This window comes from Daucus carota, chromosome 3 (assembly GCF_001625215.2).
Source record: "Daucus carota subsp. sativus chromosome 3, DH1 v3.0, whole genome shotgun sequence".
Lineage (NCBI taxonomy): Eukaryota > Viridiplantae > Streptophyta > Magnoliopsida > Apiales > Apiaceae > Daucus > Daucus carota.
In genome coordinates, this window is record NC_030383.2 from 9,381,248 (window position 1) to 9,400,093 (window position 18,846).

Sequence of the window (18,846 nt, forward strand, 5' to 3'; positions counted from 1 at the left end):
TTCATCTGCCAACACCAACAACACCCTCGACAAGTATGCATGCAAGTTGTGACACACTCATAAAATTTGCAAGTCACAACCACATATGGTTCATGATTATAATTTATAAGAGGACCTATATATAACAAAATTACACAGGAGCAACATACACTTCCATTAGAAGTACAGTAAATCATCATAAAGAATGTCAACCTTCCACTTTTAACATTATTGTAATAAATCAAACGATAATAACTTGTGTTCATATGATCTATGTAGAGAATACTTGACGAGCAATAAAAAAAATTGAGTTTGAGATGCACTTTAGAATATTAAGATTATATTTGTTAGAAACAGAAGAGAAGACTTACTGTTGCCATTTAACAAACTGCCTGGGAATATTAAAAAACGTTATGGATATATAATTTTATAAAACTTGTCTTTTCTTTCCATGAAATATTTTGCATCACGAAGACAATCTTCCAAAGTAAAAGTTAATGTGAGATATGGCCTCAAAATGTCTGAATTTTTATATAAACCATTGCCGTCTAAACAAGCCAAACAGGGAATGTAAAACATGAATCACCTGAATGATAATGCAATTATAAAGCTAATAGCTTATGAGTGTCTAAAATGCATTATAAATATTAACAAAATTCAATATAAATCAGTTAAATGTGTTTAATTATTAAAAGAAATTATAAAGAAACGGTGTACAGAAATGAAACATACAAAGTCCATATATGTATATCAGAATAAACACATGAAAGACATTACCAATATATTGATCTTAACGACCATGTAATCATGTAGAGGACTTGGAATGAAGATTACTTCAGATTTTCCAAGAAATGAGAGCCACGTTTCTGGGAGATAAAGCAGGATCAAAGATTGGCAGCATTAGTACTTTTAAGGAATTGCCTTGCTCCTGGAGGAACAATAACCTATCAAGCAGCAGGATAGTTTCCAGTACCGGCCCCAAAGCAGCTCGCAGAGACCAATAAGGTCCTATAAGTTCCTGCACCAATGCGTTACCATTAGGGATAAGGATACAAACATTACAAATTATAGACATCCCTTCATAGTAGAGATAATCTACAGATATAAAAAAAACAAAAAATAATAATAATCAGAGAGATTGCAGGAGTTACAGCAAACGGTTCATTTTTCTTCCATAATCCAGCCAGATCAATTTCCTTCAAACCATGGACACCAAGACGATCAAGTGCAGACAGACTAAATTTCTTGAAAAGCATATATTTTTCAGCATATATAGTCTTCTCACATCCAGTACTAATTTTAGAAGAAACTTTCTGAATCATACCATCAGTACAGTCTGGCCCTGTAAATTCATCAGGACCAAAGCATTCTAAGGAAGCAATAGTATACCAAAATAATAGCATATTGCGGGGTTTTTTGTTAATTGTACATTGTGTTTTTACACTCAGTTGCCCGCAATTATGAGTCGAGAAAATAGAATTAATCAAACTTCTAAAATTATACAAAATTTTACAGGTCACTAGGATTATGTTTGGCGCGGCGTAAAGCGATTAAGTCAAAAAATGTGTGTTTGTGTAATAAACTAGAAAACGACTTAAAGTTATAAGAAACATGAAACAAGAAAATCCAAACAGATGCTAACTCAAAACTTTTAACCTTTACTTTTAAGTAACAGTTAGCCACAAGTCAAATTTTTGAGTTTACCCAAACAGGCTCTAGGTATAAGCAAGCGTCTATTAAATTTTTTATGCAATCTTGGATATATTGCCACCGAGATTCACATCAAAGAAACATATCAACTGAAGCAGAAAGAAAATTTAAGGTAATTACCTTTCAGCTTCTCAGATAAGGTGACTTCAGTCTCTGCATTTTTGTTCATCCAAGTAAAATTCTTCTTACAGTCTTTGTGAGAAAGAGATAAGGAATGATCTGAAGTCCCTTTAAGATGCAAACCTGACTCCAATGTCCTTCGATTTTGTTGGCGGCGTAAAGCTTTACCTTGACGACCTATGGCAGGACTGGTAGCCAAGATCTTTGGATAATATTGGAAAAGAACCTTCAAAAGTCTCAAAAGGGCTTATTAGAGGAAATGTGAGACTTATTAGTTGGCTCTTGGCTTAGCATCAATTTACCAAATTTCAATAAACAGATAATCTTGAACTTCTAATCCCTTCTAAATAAAATTAGATCACGAAGCATAGCAATGGGACGGTGATACAACAGGATTTACCATCTGGAAGGCAGCTCGGAAAGCATGCAACTCGAAATTTTGAATCCCAGCATCTTTTCCTAAACCTCCCCATCTTTCAGCACTCTGTTAAAATCATAAATGCATTTCAATGGACACTAAAACCACAGAAGTACAACTGTGCATTTCAACAGGTTGGCTAATGTTTGCAATTCAAGGGGCAAACCATGACTAAGTAAAGTCTAGAAACTAGAACTATAAATAAGTAAATAATTGAAGTGCCTAACATTTGTAAAAGAATCAGATAATCATCCAAAAAGTGGAATTAAGAAAATTCAGTGTATAGAACTCAGTGCTGCCTTGTAACAGAGCAAAGCCCTTTCATAGTCTATTTTTATAAGTTGAGAGCAGCAGAAAAATTCTGCCTATTGTCCCTGAACATTCTACATAGTTGTCAGAACAGTTATAAAACCAAAATACCTGACAAGCGAGATCACGCGCGCTTTTCCCAAGTAATAGGCCAGAAGCCCTTACATCTTTACTCATTGGAAAACCACATTCATCATCAGTTTGGACTCTATCCTCAGATAGTAAGTTATAACAACAGCCGATGCTGATCACTGCTTTAACTTCTTTGCATTCCAGAAAGGTCCTAAGGATGAAAGAATTTTAGAGCTTGATGTGTGTTTGGCAATACTCCTGTAGTACTTGAGAAAATGCAAAATATTGAAGAATTGCATGCTTACCGTAGCATTGTTACAGAGAGGTCCCCACAAGCATGAAGTCCAGCAAGAATCAAAGAAGTAGAACCATTTGTATCTGATTGAGAAGTTACGTTTCCATCAGGCAGTCCGTGAGAGCATTCCTCAAAAATAGTTTGTGATGTGTTAGACTTCTCAGCATCATCACTCCCAATTAAAGAGCTACTCAAGTCTTTCAGCGTTCCAGTTGAGAGCACGTGACAAGTAATTGTTTTCGGCACGTTGAACCCTTTATCTTCTGATCTGGCAATTAACCATCTTAACAAAAATAATCTATGCTATCATAAGATGCTAATCAGAAAAAAGTAAAGCATTACATTGCCCACCACATAGCATAAGTTGCACCAAAGTCATAATGATAATAACTCTGCCCAAATTTTTACAAAGCGAGGTGTAAATGTTCAAGCAATGTAACAACATTGCATAATTCTCAGTTTAACATAAATTTCATGGAATGCTTTCACAGTGCATTTTATCAGCAATCCACATCATTCATAATCTTAGATGCTAACCACAGAGAAACCAAGCAAACCTTGTGCATATATGCACAATGGAAAGTAGGACTTAATATACATATTCATGCAAAAAGCAATAATAAGCTAAGAACCATATCCCATGTCTAGTTTTAACTTCGAACAAGTACAACAAGGGCACTTGGTGAGTGGTCAGATTAGTAATGCAAAAGAATTTTAATAACTTCAAGATTCCCAGCAGTACGAGGTACTTTAGAATTCAACCTTCTTAAAACGACTACTTAGATTGATACATTCCATACCGTGATTTATATAGCTTGGCTGCATAATGTTTCTTGATCCTCTCAGCACGTGCATTGGTTATACTTCCATGATGAGAACATGCATCTATCGCAATCACAGAAAGCTGGTATTGGAAAGATAGAACTTGTGCAAGATAGCCCTGTGATAATAAATGTGTGTAACACATGGTCGCATGGATGTAAAAGTCCCTAAATCAAGAAAAATATATGATTTCTGGAAGAATTAGATAAAAGATGTCATTCTATGTTGCATCATGAGACTTAGATTCATATATAAGGTCATTACTGAAGTTAATTACACATTATCAATATCATCTATTCAGCTCTCCATGTCATAAAAATTCCACAAGGAATAGTACATAATCTGGTAACATTCAAATACAGCAGTACAGAGGAAAGTAGATGATACATTATTTAACATGTGTGTCAATCACAAACATGGTATCTTCCAAAACTGATTCCCGCTACATAATTTATACAATTTTAAGTGCATATGATACAAGAAAGTAAATTTATTTTGTAAGGGCAAGTCATGGAACTACAGAATTTTTCTAATAAAAAATTCAGTCCTATGAAGTAGATGAATTTATGTTCTCACGACTAGGTAGAGATATAGAAGTTTCAGTTAAAGTCAAAACTCACTTTAAGTTCCCAACTGAAACCTTTGCAAAACAAGCTCTATATAGCGTTTATGAAATAAGTACCTGACCAGCTCCAACATCGATTACTGAATTAACTCCAACGGTTTTTGCAATCGAACATACAACAGAACCAAGAACTTCTACCTGTTCATTAAGTATAGCCTCAGTATTAGGGCTTCCTGTGTTCATACATGATGAAAATAAATACTAGCACTACCCATCTATAACATTAGAACAATAACAGGTAGAGCAGTATAACAATCAATACACCAAGTCTTAATGAAATTAGAAACTTACTCATCGGTCAGTAAATTACTCCAGATGATAGTGTATTGTGTAAATTTCATTTGAAAACCTAGATTTAGTGTGTTCTTCATGCAAATGTATTTTTGAGTTTTTAGATGGCAAAATAACTTTCCAGTAGGAATATTACAGATCAAATATACGTGAACTTAGATAATAAAATCGTCTTCGTCACCATTATGGTAACCTACCTCATGCTGTTTCTTTCTATTCATGCCTTGGGTAATAACTTTATCAAGGTATTTCATGTCAAGATCTGGTAAAACCTGCAAGAAAAGCACCGTGTATTATAAACTCATACCTAAAGATCAAAGCAAAATAAACAGGTACGGATTGAAAAGTAAACATGTAAGTAGAACTCCTTGGGTTGCATAACCATAGCTTTAACATTTTTCCCGTGATCGGATCATTTAAAGTTTCTAGGAACAAGTTAATTCTGGGTATGGGCACTTCATACTTTTGAAAATGCACCCAGCATGTGGTATCAACCAAATACCTAGTGTTCTTTTTGTCTTATTAATCTACTTTCTATCTTATGTATGGCCAGTGGCCTTCATTAAATGTTAATGCGTGTGTTAAAATTCACCGCTCACCTCAAGAATTGGAGCAGTTATAACCTTTTCCTTTTAGCAGTCGCAAATATATCCTTAGGTTAACCTCTTATTGGACTTTTAAAGGGGGTTGCACATCACCATTTAGAGGGAATCCAGCAATGTCTTCAGTAAAATATTACTATTTGGAACCCTGGTATTATATCATCCGATATATTATTTAAGCCCCTCCTACGTCACCCCCTAATGTTGTGGAGATTCAATAGAACATTATGAAAATTACTGGTATTCTTAAGAAACTTGCTGTCGGCGATCATACATTTCAATGCCAATGTTTACAAAATGTTAAGATCATTCTTTTTACCTAAAGCGACCTTCCAGAGGATTAAAGAAATTTGCAGGGAATGAATCTTGAACCGTTAATCAGTTCTAAAAGCAAACAAACTTAAATGAGAATTTATGAGTGCCTTGGCACTTGGAAAGTATCAAATCCTTGTCATTTTTGTTAGAAGATGATGGTGAATTTGCACGGATTGAGCGTCCATTTGCCTATATATATGGTAACCCGTAAAAACCATAAAAAAAAAAAATTCCGGTATGAGGTAGATTAGAAAGTAGTCAAGTAGACACATAATTATATCACAGGCCACATATGCAATTCCTGGTAGACTGTAAAGGAAAAGGGTGGTATGCACAACTTTCCGTCTAGACAATCTTGTGAAAACATTTTCTTATAAAATAATAATGAAGGGTACAGGACCATAGTTTTTAAGTTTCTACTGCACGATGCGCCAAGCCCTTCTGCTTAGGGTGTGTGACATTGTTTAATTTGAAAAAAGGTCAGGTTTCAAAAGTAATTAGTTTATAGAACCCCTAAACCGGGCAACTAACCAAACTTTTGAGCAGCATTTGCAGGGGACTCAAAAGTACTTCAAAATTAGAAAAATAAATATTTGAGTATATACATGTGAATCCAATATTTTAACCTTTTCCAAATCCGCCTGCTCACGAGGAAGTGCAAGAGACCTTAATTTGGTGATAAATTCCTTAAGCGAAGCAGGCCAATGATCCTAGAACCATCACAGTATTAAACAGATAATGTATTAGCAATATTTATACATGTTTGTGACTGCAAGTGATAAAATCAAATCAAAACAATTCAAGAAGAAAAAAACAATTCAGCATGTAAACAACCAAGACCCTGGCAAGGACATATATTGTGATTAGTTGCTCTCAAATCCAAATAAACGCTTCACTATGTTCCTTGTACTTGCACAAAAATTTAGATACAACACTTTACATGCTTACGGAATGTATTCTACATGCTCAAAACCCTGCCAGATAAAAACAGGAATCGATACTTAAAACCCTAGCAATTGACAACTCCATGTAAGCTGATCAGCTACTTCTTTCAACACCGCCGCGTCAAATCAAAATCCGAATTATCAACAGTTCGATATTAAAGAACATCCGGTCAGTACTATGACTACTATCAACTACCATCCCTTCTCGTAAAGGCATATTTCAAAAAATTAAAACACAGAAAAAACTCCTACATACTTATACATATATAAAAGTAATCAAACTACACCTGAACAACACCAGAAGGAATAAGAAGAAGATTCTCTACAGGTTCGTTGCGTAAACAATCCATCCATTCTTTATCAACAGCTTCCCACAGTCTATCCTGCGATTACACATAAAACACATACAGCTATAAATACATTTGTATATATATAGTCAGTAAATTAGGTAAGTGAAGGAGTGAAGAGTGAGAAACAGTACTTTGAAGAAATTGACAACGTGAGCTTCGTAGAAGAAAGAGTAAGGCTTGATGAAGTTCTTAATTGCTTCTATCCATTCTAGGGTTTCGGCAGCGCTCCGGCACGAGTAAACGCCGGCCATTTCGCCGGCGTATGTAAAAGTACGGCCGGTGACAACAATTAATTACTATATAATTTTTTTTTTTAATTCTATTGAAGAAGTTATTAGCATCAAATAGTAACCTTCCTTTTCAAAAGATAAAAAGTAGAAATCACAATGTTATAATTAGGGTTAATAGGCAAAAAAATCACTGAACTCGTGGCCAACTTGCAGTTGGATCACTGAACTCGAAAAGTTTGCAAATAGATCACAGAATTAGATTTAACTTGCAGTCAACTCACTGAACTAATAAAAACTTGCATTTAGGTCACTGCGCCGTTAAATATCAGTTGACTTTAACGGAATCCGTCAAGAAAAATAAAAAAACTTTGAAAAAAAAATATAAAAATTGATTTTTTTTAAAAAAATCTGAAAATTGTGAAAAACTTTAAAAATTCAAAAGTTTTGAAAATTGGATAAAATTCTTAAATTTTTTTAATTTGAAAAATTTAGGTATATTTTTTGAATTCCGGATTTTATTGATTGTTTTCAAAAATTTTAGATTTTTTTTGAAGTTTTTACATTTTTTCATATTTTTAAAAAATTCCATAATTTTTTATAGCTTTTTCAAAAAAAATTAAGTTTTCAGTTTTTTTAAAAAATTCGGATTTTTTTATAGCTTTTTCAAAATCTTTTAAGTTTTCATTTTTTTAAAAAAATCGAAAATTTTTAATTTTTTTCAAAGTTTTTTTATTCTTTTTAATTTTTTTTAACGGATTCCATTAAAGTCAACTGATACTTAACGGCACAATGACCTAAATGCGATCTTTTATTAGTTCAGTGAGTTGACTGCAAGTTAAATCTAGTTATGTGATTCATTTGCAAACTTTTTGAGTTCTGTGACCCAACTGCAAGTTAGTCATGAGTTCGGAGATGTTTTTGCCTATTAACCCGTTATAATTAGGGGTCATTTGTTAAATCTGAACAACAATATCTGGATAGTTGAGACTCTGGATGATCAGTTTCTTAAAATCATCTGGATGAATGATGTTGTTTGTTAATAATTTTTTTTGATTTAGCTGGATGGTAAATATTTATCAATATATTTTCTGATGAGTAATATGAGAACAAAATTTTTTTAATATCCACATAGCCGTGGTAGTAATCATTTTTCTATGCATTTATATTCTTTTCAAGTGATACTAAAGCACCAGATTTTTTTTATATTATTGATTTGTCACATATTACCATTATAAAATAGAAAATTATAGTATGAAAATTATAAAGTATAAATAATTATGTAATTTTACTTGTAATTTTGCAATAATATTTTTTCTATTTAATTAATTGTATACTGTATTGCATTATTTTATTGTTAAATTTATATGTAACTAAAATATTTTGATTAATATGAGTATTCAAAATATCAATATGGAATTGTTTATAATATTTTTAACCGCATTTTACAAAGCACGATCAAGCACACGAGTAATTTGGACGACAGGAGCAGAAAATGTTAGGGTGCGTCATCCAGCAGTTTTTTGAAGACTTTCTCTGTCGTCCAGTTCAAACACAATGTAATCAAACAGTCTTGACAAAATGGGTCCTGAACGAGTCAGTAAAATTTCTCATCCAGTTATTAACAAATTAGCCCTTGGTCTTTTTTTTCATAAATTAAAATAATATGAAATAACTCGTTTAAACCTATTTACACAGATCATGTTCCAAGATCGAAAATATGTTTTGTAATTTAAAGATCTTATTTAATAGTTAGACATCTTGTTTCATATATTTGCAAGTTAACGTTTTTTTCAAAATTGAAACTCGAATAATAATGTATTCGGTTAAATATATAATGAGACCTAGAAAAAATATGTTCATATTTGATAATAGTAAAATATTACACAACAACAAATGAACAAAAATAATAGATTTGTTTCGCTTTTCGCAATAACTCCAGCAATTATTCCAACAATTACATATCCGATTTGAATAAGTTCGGCAGCAGATCACTAAATGACCATATCTGTAAGATTGCATGATAAAAAAAAAATTATGAAGCGGGGTTTTCAGTTATGCATCATAATTATCCTTGGTCAAGAATATTAAAAAATAACCATATATCCTCCACTTTTTACAGCACAAATATCATATGTAGTATGACTTGTACATTTAGTAAATATAAATCATAACGCACATCTACAAAGATTACAATTCGTTTCTTTTTATAAAGCAAATTGACTTTGATATTTAAATAATCCACATCACTTCTTCTATGTAACGTCACTTGTACTAGAAATATTTATGTATTTTTGTTTTGAAAATGTATGTACAATAATGTCCCGACATATTCATGATAATTAGTTAGGTTTGTGCACTTTTGAATCTTATATTATAATTGATAGTGATGTGTATGTATATGCTATTTAGAAGTATATATGTGTGTGTGCACGCGCGCATGGCGTGCGCTTGTGCTTGTCTTTTTTAATTTGTCAATGTTATGTGTCTTTATATATTTGCAATAAAAAATTTTAAAGTTAGTTTTTCTAGAATTATCTCATCACACCAAAGTTAACTTCCCTCGTTCTTATCATTTATAATAAGTGTGAAAATGGTTTTATAAGCCTACAAATTAACTTCGTGTTCATGATGATATTTATGTGTTTTTTAGGTTGTTTTGCTGGTTCGATGATATGTATTATCTTTTTTTAGGGAGCTCCCACATTAAGCAATATGGGTTGCCTAAAGAAACCAATAAAGCCATGTTTGTTATGGAGGCTTACCCGACACAAATGATGAAGAATATGGAAGAAGTTCTGGTTTTTGTTGTCTATGACAATAAAGTTGGCAAAAAATTTTACTGCACGGGATAATACTACTAACTTGGCCACTAATGATGGAACCGAAGAATGTTGTATATATAATATAATTAATAATATAGTTAATGAACAATTTTATGATCTTAAGTTCAAGTCTGGGATGAGGGCTTAGATCGGGGAATGAAGCTATATTAGAAAAGGTGATTTGCACTCTTTTTTAAAATGGTATACGTTCTAGAGGAATTAGGTATGGCTGATGAATTTTGAGCACCCAAAGAGCAAAGATGAGCAATGCAAAGGGTTTTGATAATGAATGGTTCATGTGTGGTGCTAACTTATATCTACTCTAGAGTTAACAACAATTCTCAAAAGTCAGAGCAACTCGACTGAATGAGATATTCCCCCCACGACTCCATATTAAGATGAGTTAATTTTAAGGGGTGTATTCAACTGAGATTTTAATAGATTTTATATAATTTATAGATTTTAATGGATTGAATCTCATTTTGATCCTACGAGAATTCTAAATGAAATGTCACAGAGTTAACGAGAGTATTTAGGATTTAAGTATAACACTATAAAGTCTCATTGCTTTTGGTGGAATTTCAAATATCTTAAAAAACACGGAATAATATCACAAAATTCACCATTCCATGAAGTACAAAAAAATCCATCATAATTTGAATATCATCAAATTTTATTAAATTTTAAATAATCTCAATTTAATATCATTGAATTTTAAAATATAATTTAAATCCCGATTGAAAACATTATATTTTGTACCACAATTTAAAATTATAATTGAATATCTCAAAATTTGATACATTACTCATTAGCAAAAAGTAAATAATTTATTATGATTTTTTTAAATTTATCATTATAATTTACATCTTAAAAATTCAAACATATTATATCACCTCCGAGTTCTAGCACTCTCTGGATCAGGCTAAATTACATAATTTTCAATTTTAATTTTCATCCCCAAAAATATATTCCTCATCGAATCGTCGATCCCGATAATATCCCCTTTTTCTCTTAAAAACGACTGTGAATTACCAGGGTTTTCTGTATCTCACTAGTTTTCAGTACACATACATATATACATACACACACATACATGTAATCTTGTTGTTCTAGGGTTTGTCATCCTCGTGTAACAGTTGATATGGATGGATTTGATGATGATTCTAATTCTCAGCCGATTGAATCGAATTCTACTGGTTCTTCTTCGATCTTTGCTCGATTTTTATATCTATTTGTTATATGCGTGTGTATCTGATATGTATGTATGAATTGATGATTTTGTTTGTTGTAAAGATGAAGTGTAAACAGTATATAGAGTGTGTGAGTTTTATGATTGATTTGGTACTGCTTCGAGTTGACTTTTTCTGTGACGAGGAATGACTTTTTTGTGACCTGTTAATTGATTGATTACGATATGGTTTTTTGTTGTGTTAGGGCCTGTTATGTTTGGAATTTGAGATTTAGATGTGGCAGATAGATGTTTGATTAAATTAATGAGATTGAGTTTGATGTAGTGGATGAGAAGCTGTGTAGAATAGGAGTTTTTGTGTTTTGGTTTTTGATGATGTATTTGACTGGATTATTACTGTGCAGTGTTTGATGCGTCCCAGTATGCATTCTTTGGGAAAGATGTTGTTGAGGAAGTGGAGTTAGGAGGACTAGAAGATGATGATGAAAATGAGTTTGTTCCGGGACTCGAATTTGGTAGTGAAGCTCATCAGTTGATAGAAGAGGTTAGGTTTTATGAAATGTATGCTGTTTTATTACTGCAATAATTGTTGTTTGTGTCGTATATGCATGTTTATATTATAAATGTAAATTAATACCAATCGCATTAAATTTGTTGATTCTTTATTATCACAATATCACCCTATGGGAGATGCCAATAATTTTCTGAAAGTTGGCGCCTAATTTTTTTCAATGAGGTTTGGCAACCACAATCTAGCAAGTCAGATTCGATCAATCTTTTTCTCAATGTAGCAAAGAGCGCAGAACACTTTCAGCCTTTCAGCTTATAGTGTGTAAGGAGTGAAGTCACGCTTCTTAAAAGTGGATGGGTTTTCAAAACTACACAAAAATCAAGTGGCCTTTGTACTTGGACAATAGCTTGAGTGCGTTCTATTTAACTATGATAGTTTGGGAATCAACTTTGTTAAAATGTTAGGGCATCATTTGAGTTTATTTCTGCACATCTCTTAGTCTACCACCTTTTGAGAATTACTTTACTATGTTAGGCTATGTCTTTGATTCCTGTTTAGATTTTACTCCTTTTTACGCTAAATGTTACCGATTTACAGGTTTGGAGACCATATACATTTATAGGCATCAAATTTCCTACTGTTTGGTGGAGTAGTAACTGATAAGTGCCTTTAGGAAAGGGCAGAATCCTGAAAAATGAACCAAATTAGACAGTTATTCTTTCTTTTAGTATGATTAAATTGTAGTCTTTGAAACAAGTTTTCATGTTGGATTCATCTCTGAGGTAATTCAGAGAAAGATCTGCAAGCCAGAACAATCCCATGATATTTTGATGTGAGATGTGTGTGAAAGTGATAGTCGTTTTTAGCTTTAAAGTGATAATTAGCGCAGAACACAGGAAATTTTTGCAGAAATGAGCACCCTAAGTGGGCAAGGATGTTGTGTGATTGACCACATGAAGGCCCAGTTGTTACTTAATATCTTATTTTCTGATGAATTTTCAGGTCCCTAACAGTTTCAAATAAATTTCTATATTGTACTACACTGGAAAGGGTGGAAGTAGTGAATTGTCAGTCTTTTGTAATTTTCTTTGATGGGAAACTTAATTCTTTAGTCATGAATTGTTTTTATTATGCGTATGTTGGCTACCTCACTAGTATGAACACAAAACTTTTTGTGTACTGTTCACTTGCGTCATGGTTCGACTGTGTATTGGGTATCTATGTTAATTGGACCATCAGGATGTGGTGTAGTTTTGGCAGTTATTGTTTATCTATAGTAATAAAAAGTAATGTAGCTAATCTAATTCCTTTTTGCAGGGTAGCACATTAGGGTCTTTGCCCGAGGTTGATGATCTTGCCGCTACATTTTCAGAGGTTAGTTTCCTAAATTTGAAAATTATTTGCATCTTTTTCATTAATTAGGTTCTGATATATGCAACTATATGTAGTTCAACAGTTACTTTTAGGTTATCAGATCTGTTCATAATATAATTTCTTTTTCAGCGCCTTACCTCTATTGCCTTGTTTTCTAATCTTCTGGATAATAACATGTTTTTTAACTGTTTTTCTGGGAAAAAGTAAACTATATTTTACACAAAACAAAATAATTGACATCATTTTCAATGTGTTTCCTGTCAGTGAAGGGTATCTTACTGAACAATCATATCCAGAGATTACAATAATATCATAAGCTGTCAACATTTTCAATGGAAGTCAAGAGTCTAATATTACCATTGTCCCAGTTTCCCGAAGGCCTATTTTACTGGCCTTCGCTATCATATGTTGTATATCATAAATATGTCAAAAAGTGAAACAGATGTCACTGTGTGGTTACCTAACTGGACTACAAATTCTGCACCGGTAAAATCTGTTTCTTAAGTGTGACAAAACTTTCAGAATTTAGAATTCTGGATTAATGTTGCAAGTTATTAGAACTCCTTTATCTAACAATTTGTCCTATATTTACTGTATTAAGTGGTAAGTGGTACTGGTGTATGATCCTGTATTGCTCTAGGTTTCCATGAATTTTGTTGTAAAGGAATTAAGGTAGTTAAAGCTAAAAGTCTAGGTTTTTACTGTTGAAATATGTTTATTCAGTTCTTCTATGACCTGATTCGCACTCAATATCTTCACATGCATATTGTTCCAGCTAATGACAGATCTTAAAAGTTCCTGGAATTTTAAGGAAAGAGAGTTTCTGCAGCCAAAAAATTGACCAAATCTGAACAGCTGCTCTGCCCAGATCCTCATATCCTCCACCTTGTCAACGATATATTTGTTAGCATAGTCTTCAAGCTAGTAATACTTAAATAACTAAAATAAACAGAAGATTTTCGTTAATATCTGATGGGCATTCCTTAGTAGGTTGATATTTGCACTTTGCATATATCGTCTGTTGCAATTTACATGTGCTCTATTGCAGCACGGTTACTGATATTTATTGTAGTGGGACGGAGAATCTGAGTGAAAGTGTACAAATATAGAACAATTGTTGGAACGTAACTACATTAACTTTATAGACGGAAGATAAAGATATTGGCATGTGCTGAGCTGAGATGTTTTTCCCGCTGTTGGTTATGTGTGCTACATTATTGTTGCAACATAAATTCACTCTATGTCTCTATCTTGTAACAGTTAAACAAGACGGTCAATGCTCCAAGAAGTGCAGGTGGTCTTGGAAACTGGGGATCCAGAGGAAGTGAGTACATGTGTACAACTATATAACATTTTACATGTCTTACTGTTTCCTTAATAGAGTTTTGTGGAATGTATGTGGAACATTTGAGATTATCTGGCTTAAAATTTGATATTATTTTCTTACATCCATGCCAAACGTAGAATGTTAATGGTAGAATAAAATTGTTAATAGTAGCAGCTACTTGCTAGCTATCATGGAATGTTTCCAAGACCTTTAAGTATGATCATCATGTGCAAATCTTAGCAGGCAAGAGATGTTATTGGTTCATGAAACTTTTAATGAATTTTTCGTGCAAGAGTTTCTTTTTTTTTTTTTTTGTTACATTTTTTATGATTGCTAGATTTGCCTTGGAAATTCAGTTTTCTAATACTAATATTTAAACAGAACTTATGTAATCCTGGGGGTTTGGGATTAACTAATTATTTAATTTGTAGCAATTCTTAATAGTAACAGCAATAGACAACTGCATTTGTATGAATCAGTATTAGATTACTTGGTAGCATGCTTTTATTTGTCGCTGGAGCTGTTTAAATTCAGTCAAAATGGAGTCTTTTGGTGGATTTGATGAATAAAAGGTAATATATTAAAGTTGTGTTGTATGTTAGAGAATTCCTACACTTGCCCTACTCAATAATTAATATCTGCATTTCTTGTTATGGCAAAGGAATTTTATGTATGTTGAGTAGCAGTTGAACTTGAGGTTACTTAAAAGTCCTCTTCCCCCTCCTTTATAAAAAAATGAATTTTCATGTTCATATGATAAGGATAATAAAGTGGCATGTTACTTCTGGCCCTATATAAGTAGCATTCAGAATTTTTCCCCAAAACGTGTGCTACATGTGAAATACACGTTTGAGTTTCTGCTTAACAAAATATTGACATTGAAGATATTCCAGGCGTGGTCCCTTAATTCCATGGGAGTTTGTATTAAAATGTTTGCGTCTTGTATAACCTACATTTGAGCCAATACAGTCAGGTTTAAGATGGTGTATTTATCGTTTTAAAATAAGTGTGATATGTACTGGCTGTTCCATTTCCTGAAATAGGTGCTTCATTTGAAACAGAAAATTTAACCTGACCTAATCAATTACTTTTCTCCGTATACAATGTGTTGACACTTGTATTGGTTAGTGCGTGTTTAAATATTCTCTGTTGCTGGAATTGTAATCCAGTGTTGATTTGTATGATTATATGATACAATGGAGCTATGTTGGTCACTTACAAATTTTATATTTCAGGTTCATCTGCTGAGTGGGTACAAGAAGCAGAGCCACCTAACTGGTATAATCAGCATGAGGTTGACACAGAAAGTGCTCAAGAAAGCAAAAGATGGCCATCACAGCTGCAGTCTTCCTATGCTCCACCTGAGGAGCCATATTTGTTGCACAGAACAGCATCATATCCTGAACAGCAGCATCAGCAGCAGCATATTATTCAGCAGCATCACTTTTCCAGTGAACCTATTCTTGTTCCAAAATCATCTTTTACTTCTTATCCTCCTCCTGGAGGCAGATCTCTGCAGCCTGCACCCAACCAGCAGCCACACTATTCTAATATTTCTCATCTTCCAGGCGGGAATCAATATCCAGTTAATGCACCCAGTCATCCTCCCTTTTCTAATTCCCAGATGCAATATACTGGATCACCTCATGGGTCTCCTTTGGGTGGAGGTTTGTCTCAGTTTGCGCCACCTGGTCTTCCTGTAAACAGTCGACCACCAAATCAATGGATAAACCGTACGGGTATATATTCAGGAGATAATATCAGCCTCTCCAACAATCTCTTGCATCAACAGTTACCTAATCAGAATGGCTTAATGCCTCCACAGTTGCTGCAGCAGACGCAACATCAAAGAATGCACCATCAGTTTCAGCCCACATTTGGCCATGTATCAGGACTGCAGCCACAGCTTATTAATCGGCATCTTTCTCCTGCTCAACCTTTGATGAACAACTTTAAAATGCTTGGATCGGCTGATATGAGAGATCAAAGACCTAGGTTGTTTCCAAAAGGTAGGCAAGGCATCCCGTATTTAAACCAGGGTTTTGATGCAAGCAGCCAATGGAATGATGGTGGATGGCCACAGTACAGAGCCAAGTATATGACATCTGATGAAATTGAGAACATCATGAGATTGCAGCTTGCTGCTACACATAGTAATGACCCGTATGTTGATGACTATTACCATCAAGCTTGTCTAGCTAAGAAAACTGGTGGTGTAAAGTCAAGACACCATTTCTGCCCAAGCAACCTTAAGGATTTTGCTTCCCGTGCTCGAGCTAATTCCGAGCCACACGCCTTTCTCAAGGTTGACGCTCTTGGGCGAGTTTCCTTCTCTTCAATTCGCAGACCCCGTCCACTTCTTGAAGTTGACCCATCAAATTCATCAGGCGGCGAGGAAAATGAACAAAAAGGATTGGTGAAGCCGTTGGAACAGGAACCGATGCTTGCGGCCAGAGTAACTATTGAAGATGGCCTTTCTCTTCTTCTTGACGTTGATGATATTGACAGGTTCCTGAAGTTTAATGAACTTCAAGATGTGTTGCAGCTAAGGAGCCGTCGAGAGGTTTTGCTTGAGGCTCTGGCATCTTCACTTCAACTTGTTGACCCTCTTGGCAAACATGGGCACACTGTTAATATGGCTCCTGAAGATGACCTTGTTTTTCTTGGCATAGTCTCTCTTCCCAAAGGTCGAAAGCTCTTATCGAGGTACCTTCAGCTTCTCTTTTCTAGTGCTGACCTCATGCGAGTGGTCTGTATGGCTATATTCCGCCATTTAAGGTTCTTGTTTGGGGCCCTTCCATCTGACCCCTCAACTGCTGAAACGACTATCAAGCTTGTAAAGACTGTTTCATCTAGTGTTCGTGGAATGGACCTTAGAGCACTCGGGGCCTGTCTTGCTTCTGTTGTCTGCTCTGCTGAGCATCCACCTCTCAGACCCCTTGGGAGCTCTGCTGGAGATGGTGCTTCTGTTATTCTAATATCTGCACTTGAAAGGGCTACTGAAATCCTAAGAGATCCCCATACTGCTGTAAACTGCAGCATGCCTAATCGAGTATTTTGGCAGGCTTCTTTTGATGTGTTTTTCAACCTTCTCACAAAGTACTGCATCAGCAAGTATGACACTACTGTGCAGTCTCTGCTTGCACAGGGCCTAACAGACATGTCTGCTATAGGTTCAGACGCAACAAAAGCTATTAGTAGGGAAATGCCAGTAGAATTATTACGAGCAAGTCTTCCTCATACAAATGAACAGCAAAGGAAGGTCTTATTGGACTTTGCACAGCGTTCAATGCCTACACTTTGATTTCAAAATCACATGTAGAAGAATTCAGGAAGCTGTGTCGTTACTGTTCTACTTTCTAACAGCACATAACTCTTAGTTGTATGAAGGGTGTCGTCATTCACAGTCTTCACTTGGTCCTACTGGTTTGATGCATGTCATGGAGGAAGCATGCTGGTTTCAGCTTGTAATGTAATTTCGTATTTCTAGAGTATCAAGTCTGCCTTAGCCTTAGATCCATATTGTTGAATGTAGAAGGGTTTTAAGCCTAGTATTGTGTATCAGTGCTGGTCATTCTGGTTATTTATCTTTCTTTGAGAGCTTATTTGGATGCTCCTTTGTGCAAGTCATGGTAGAATGTGGACTTAGAGAGGTTAAACTTGTATAGTTTTCATTTCGAAAAGGTCTTATTTTCGTCCGCTGTAGTATTCAAGATGGGGTAGGAGGGAATAGATTGTTTTATTTGGGACAAGAAAACTCTTTTTGGTTTTTTGGGTGGTTTATCTAGCTGCATTTCGTTCTTCTGCTTCACCAGTGTTCATGGTGATTTTGAATTCCTGTATGGATGGTTCTTTTGTACTTTTTGCTAGATCGCATGAACTTTTTATGCAGTTCTTTTTCCTGTTCGCAAATTGTCTTTCTAATGAAAAGAATTGGTTTATTTTTAGACAGCATCTTTTGGTTGCAAGTTGGTGGTTCCAGATATATAACCCTGGTATTTTGATGGCTTGCGCACACACACACCCTTCTAGTTGTCTGTTGGTAGATGCGGGGTAGCTTTTAGGGGAAAATGGGAATTGTTGAAAGAATTGATCTTTATACCCCATTCCCTGTTTTAATTTATTTCTTCAAAAAAACTTCGGGAATGGGATATTATTACTGACGGCAAGACACGTATTTATTATTTATTATGTGTGGAGGATAGTCGGAAAGAATAATACTATTAGACTTTGACCTCCCGTCAGAGTGTTCATTAATGATCTCTTTCTGGCGATCAACAGTTTTTTTAAGGTGGGAGAACGGGGCAGAAGAAATGAATTGTTGACACAGGAGTTACTACTACAGTTATACGTTGATAGGTGAATTACAATATACAGAAGAAATGTACCGTGTGGTGATGTTAACTCAAATATTGTTGTAGTATAACACTATAGTATTTTGTCTTATAATATAAATTGTTTTGTTTTATATTTAATTATGTTCTCCTGGAAGTATATTTAAAATCATGTTGGTAATTTATATTATTAATTTTATTTATATT

The 18,846-nt window shown here is 34.2% G+C and overlaps 2 protein-coding genes across 4 annotated transcripts; one reads left to right on the top strand and one right to left on the bottom strand.

Moving 5' to 3' along the window:
- Positions 1-613: 613 nt before the first annotated feature.
- Positions 614-7,212, bottom strand: LOC108214147 (uncharacterized). Of its 3 annotated transcripts, none has more exons than XM_064090480.1 (12): positions 6,984-7,210; positions 6,790-6,885; positions 6,185-6,268; positions 4,835-4,913; positions 4,408-4,484; positions 3,704-3,843; positions 2,914-3,171; positions 2,648-2,819; positions 2,210-2,293; positions 1,810-2,035; positions 1,131-1,321; positions 614-997 (listed from the first exon to the last, which is right to left on the bottom strand). In XM_064090480.1, the coding sequence occupies exons 1-12, from the start codon at positions 7,101-7,103 to the stop codon at positions 815-817; spliced, it is 1,710 nt and encodes a 569-aa protein (XP_063946550.1). In that variant the 5' UTR covers positions 7,104-7,210; the 3' UTR covers positions 614-814. The 3 variants fall into 3 exon arrangements, with proteins under 3 accessions (XP_063946550.1, XP_063946549.1, XP_063946551.1); XM_064090479.1 differs by having other exon boundaries at positions 2,914-3,186; XM_064090481.1 differs by lacking the exon at positions 1,131-1,321 and having other exon boundaries at positions 2,914-3,186; positions 6,984-7,212.
- Positions 7,213-10,811: 3,599 nt separating this feature from the next.
- LOC108214645 (protein PAT1 homolog) lies at positions 10,812-18,252 on the top strand. The gene is made up of 5 exons (XM_017386769.2): positions 10,812-11,100; positions 11,498-11,637; positions 12,922-12,978; positions 14,239-14,302; positions 15,541-18,252. The coding sequence occupies exons 1-5, from the start codon at positions 11,046-11,048 to the stop codon at positions 17,607-17,609; spliced, it is 2,385 nt and encodes a 794-aa protein (XP_017242258.1). The 5' UTR covers positions 10,812-11,045; the 3' UTR covers positions 17,610-18,252.
- The last annotated feature ends 594 nt before the right edge of the window (positions 18,253-18,846 follow it).

What these genes read in the sequence shown, in the direction of transcription:
- LOC108214147 (XM_064090479.1), bottom strand. Translation starts at nt 7,103, where the DNA reads ATGGCCGGCGTTTACTCGTGCCGGAGCGCTGCCGAAACCCTAGAATGG. An exon ending in AAAGAAACAGCATGAGGTAG is followed by an intron (nt 4,485 to 4,834) that starts GTTACCATAATG and finishes ATGAACAGGTAG; the next exon opens with AAGTTCTTGGTTCTGTTGTA. An exon ending in CGCGTGATCTCGCTTGTCAG is followed by an intron (nt 2,294 to 2,647) that starts GTATTTTGGTTT and finishes TGATTTTAACAG; the next exon opens with AGTGCTGAAAGATGGGGAGG.
- LOC108214645 (XM_017386769.2), top strand. Translation starts at nt 11,046, where the DNA reads ATGGATGGATTTGATGATGATTCTAATTCTCAGCCGATTGAATCGAAT. An exon ending in GATTGAATCGAATTCTACTG is followed by an intron (nt 11,101 to 11,497) that starts GTTCTTCTTCGA and finishes ATTACTGTGCAG; the next exon opens with TGTTTGATGCGTCCCAGTAT. An exon ending in CTCATCAGTTGATAGAAGAG is followed by an intron (nt 11,638 to 12,921) that starts GTTAGGTTTTAT and finishes TCCTTTTTGCAG; the next exon opens with GGTAGCACATTAGGGTCTTT.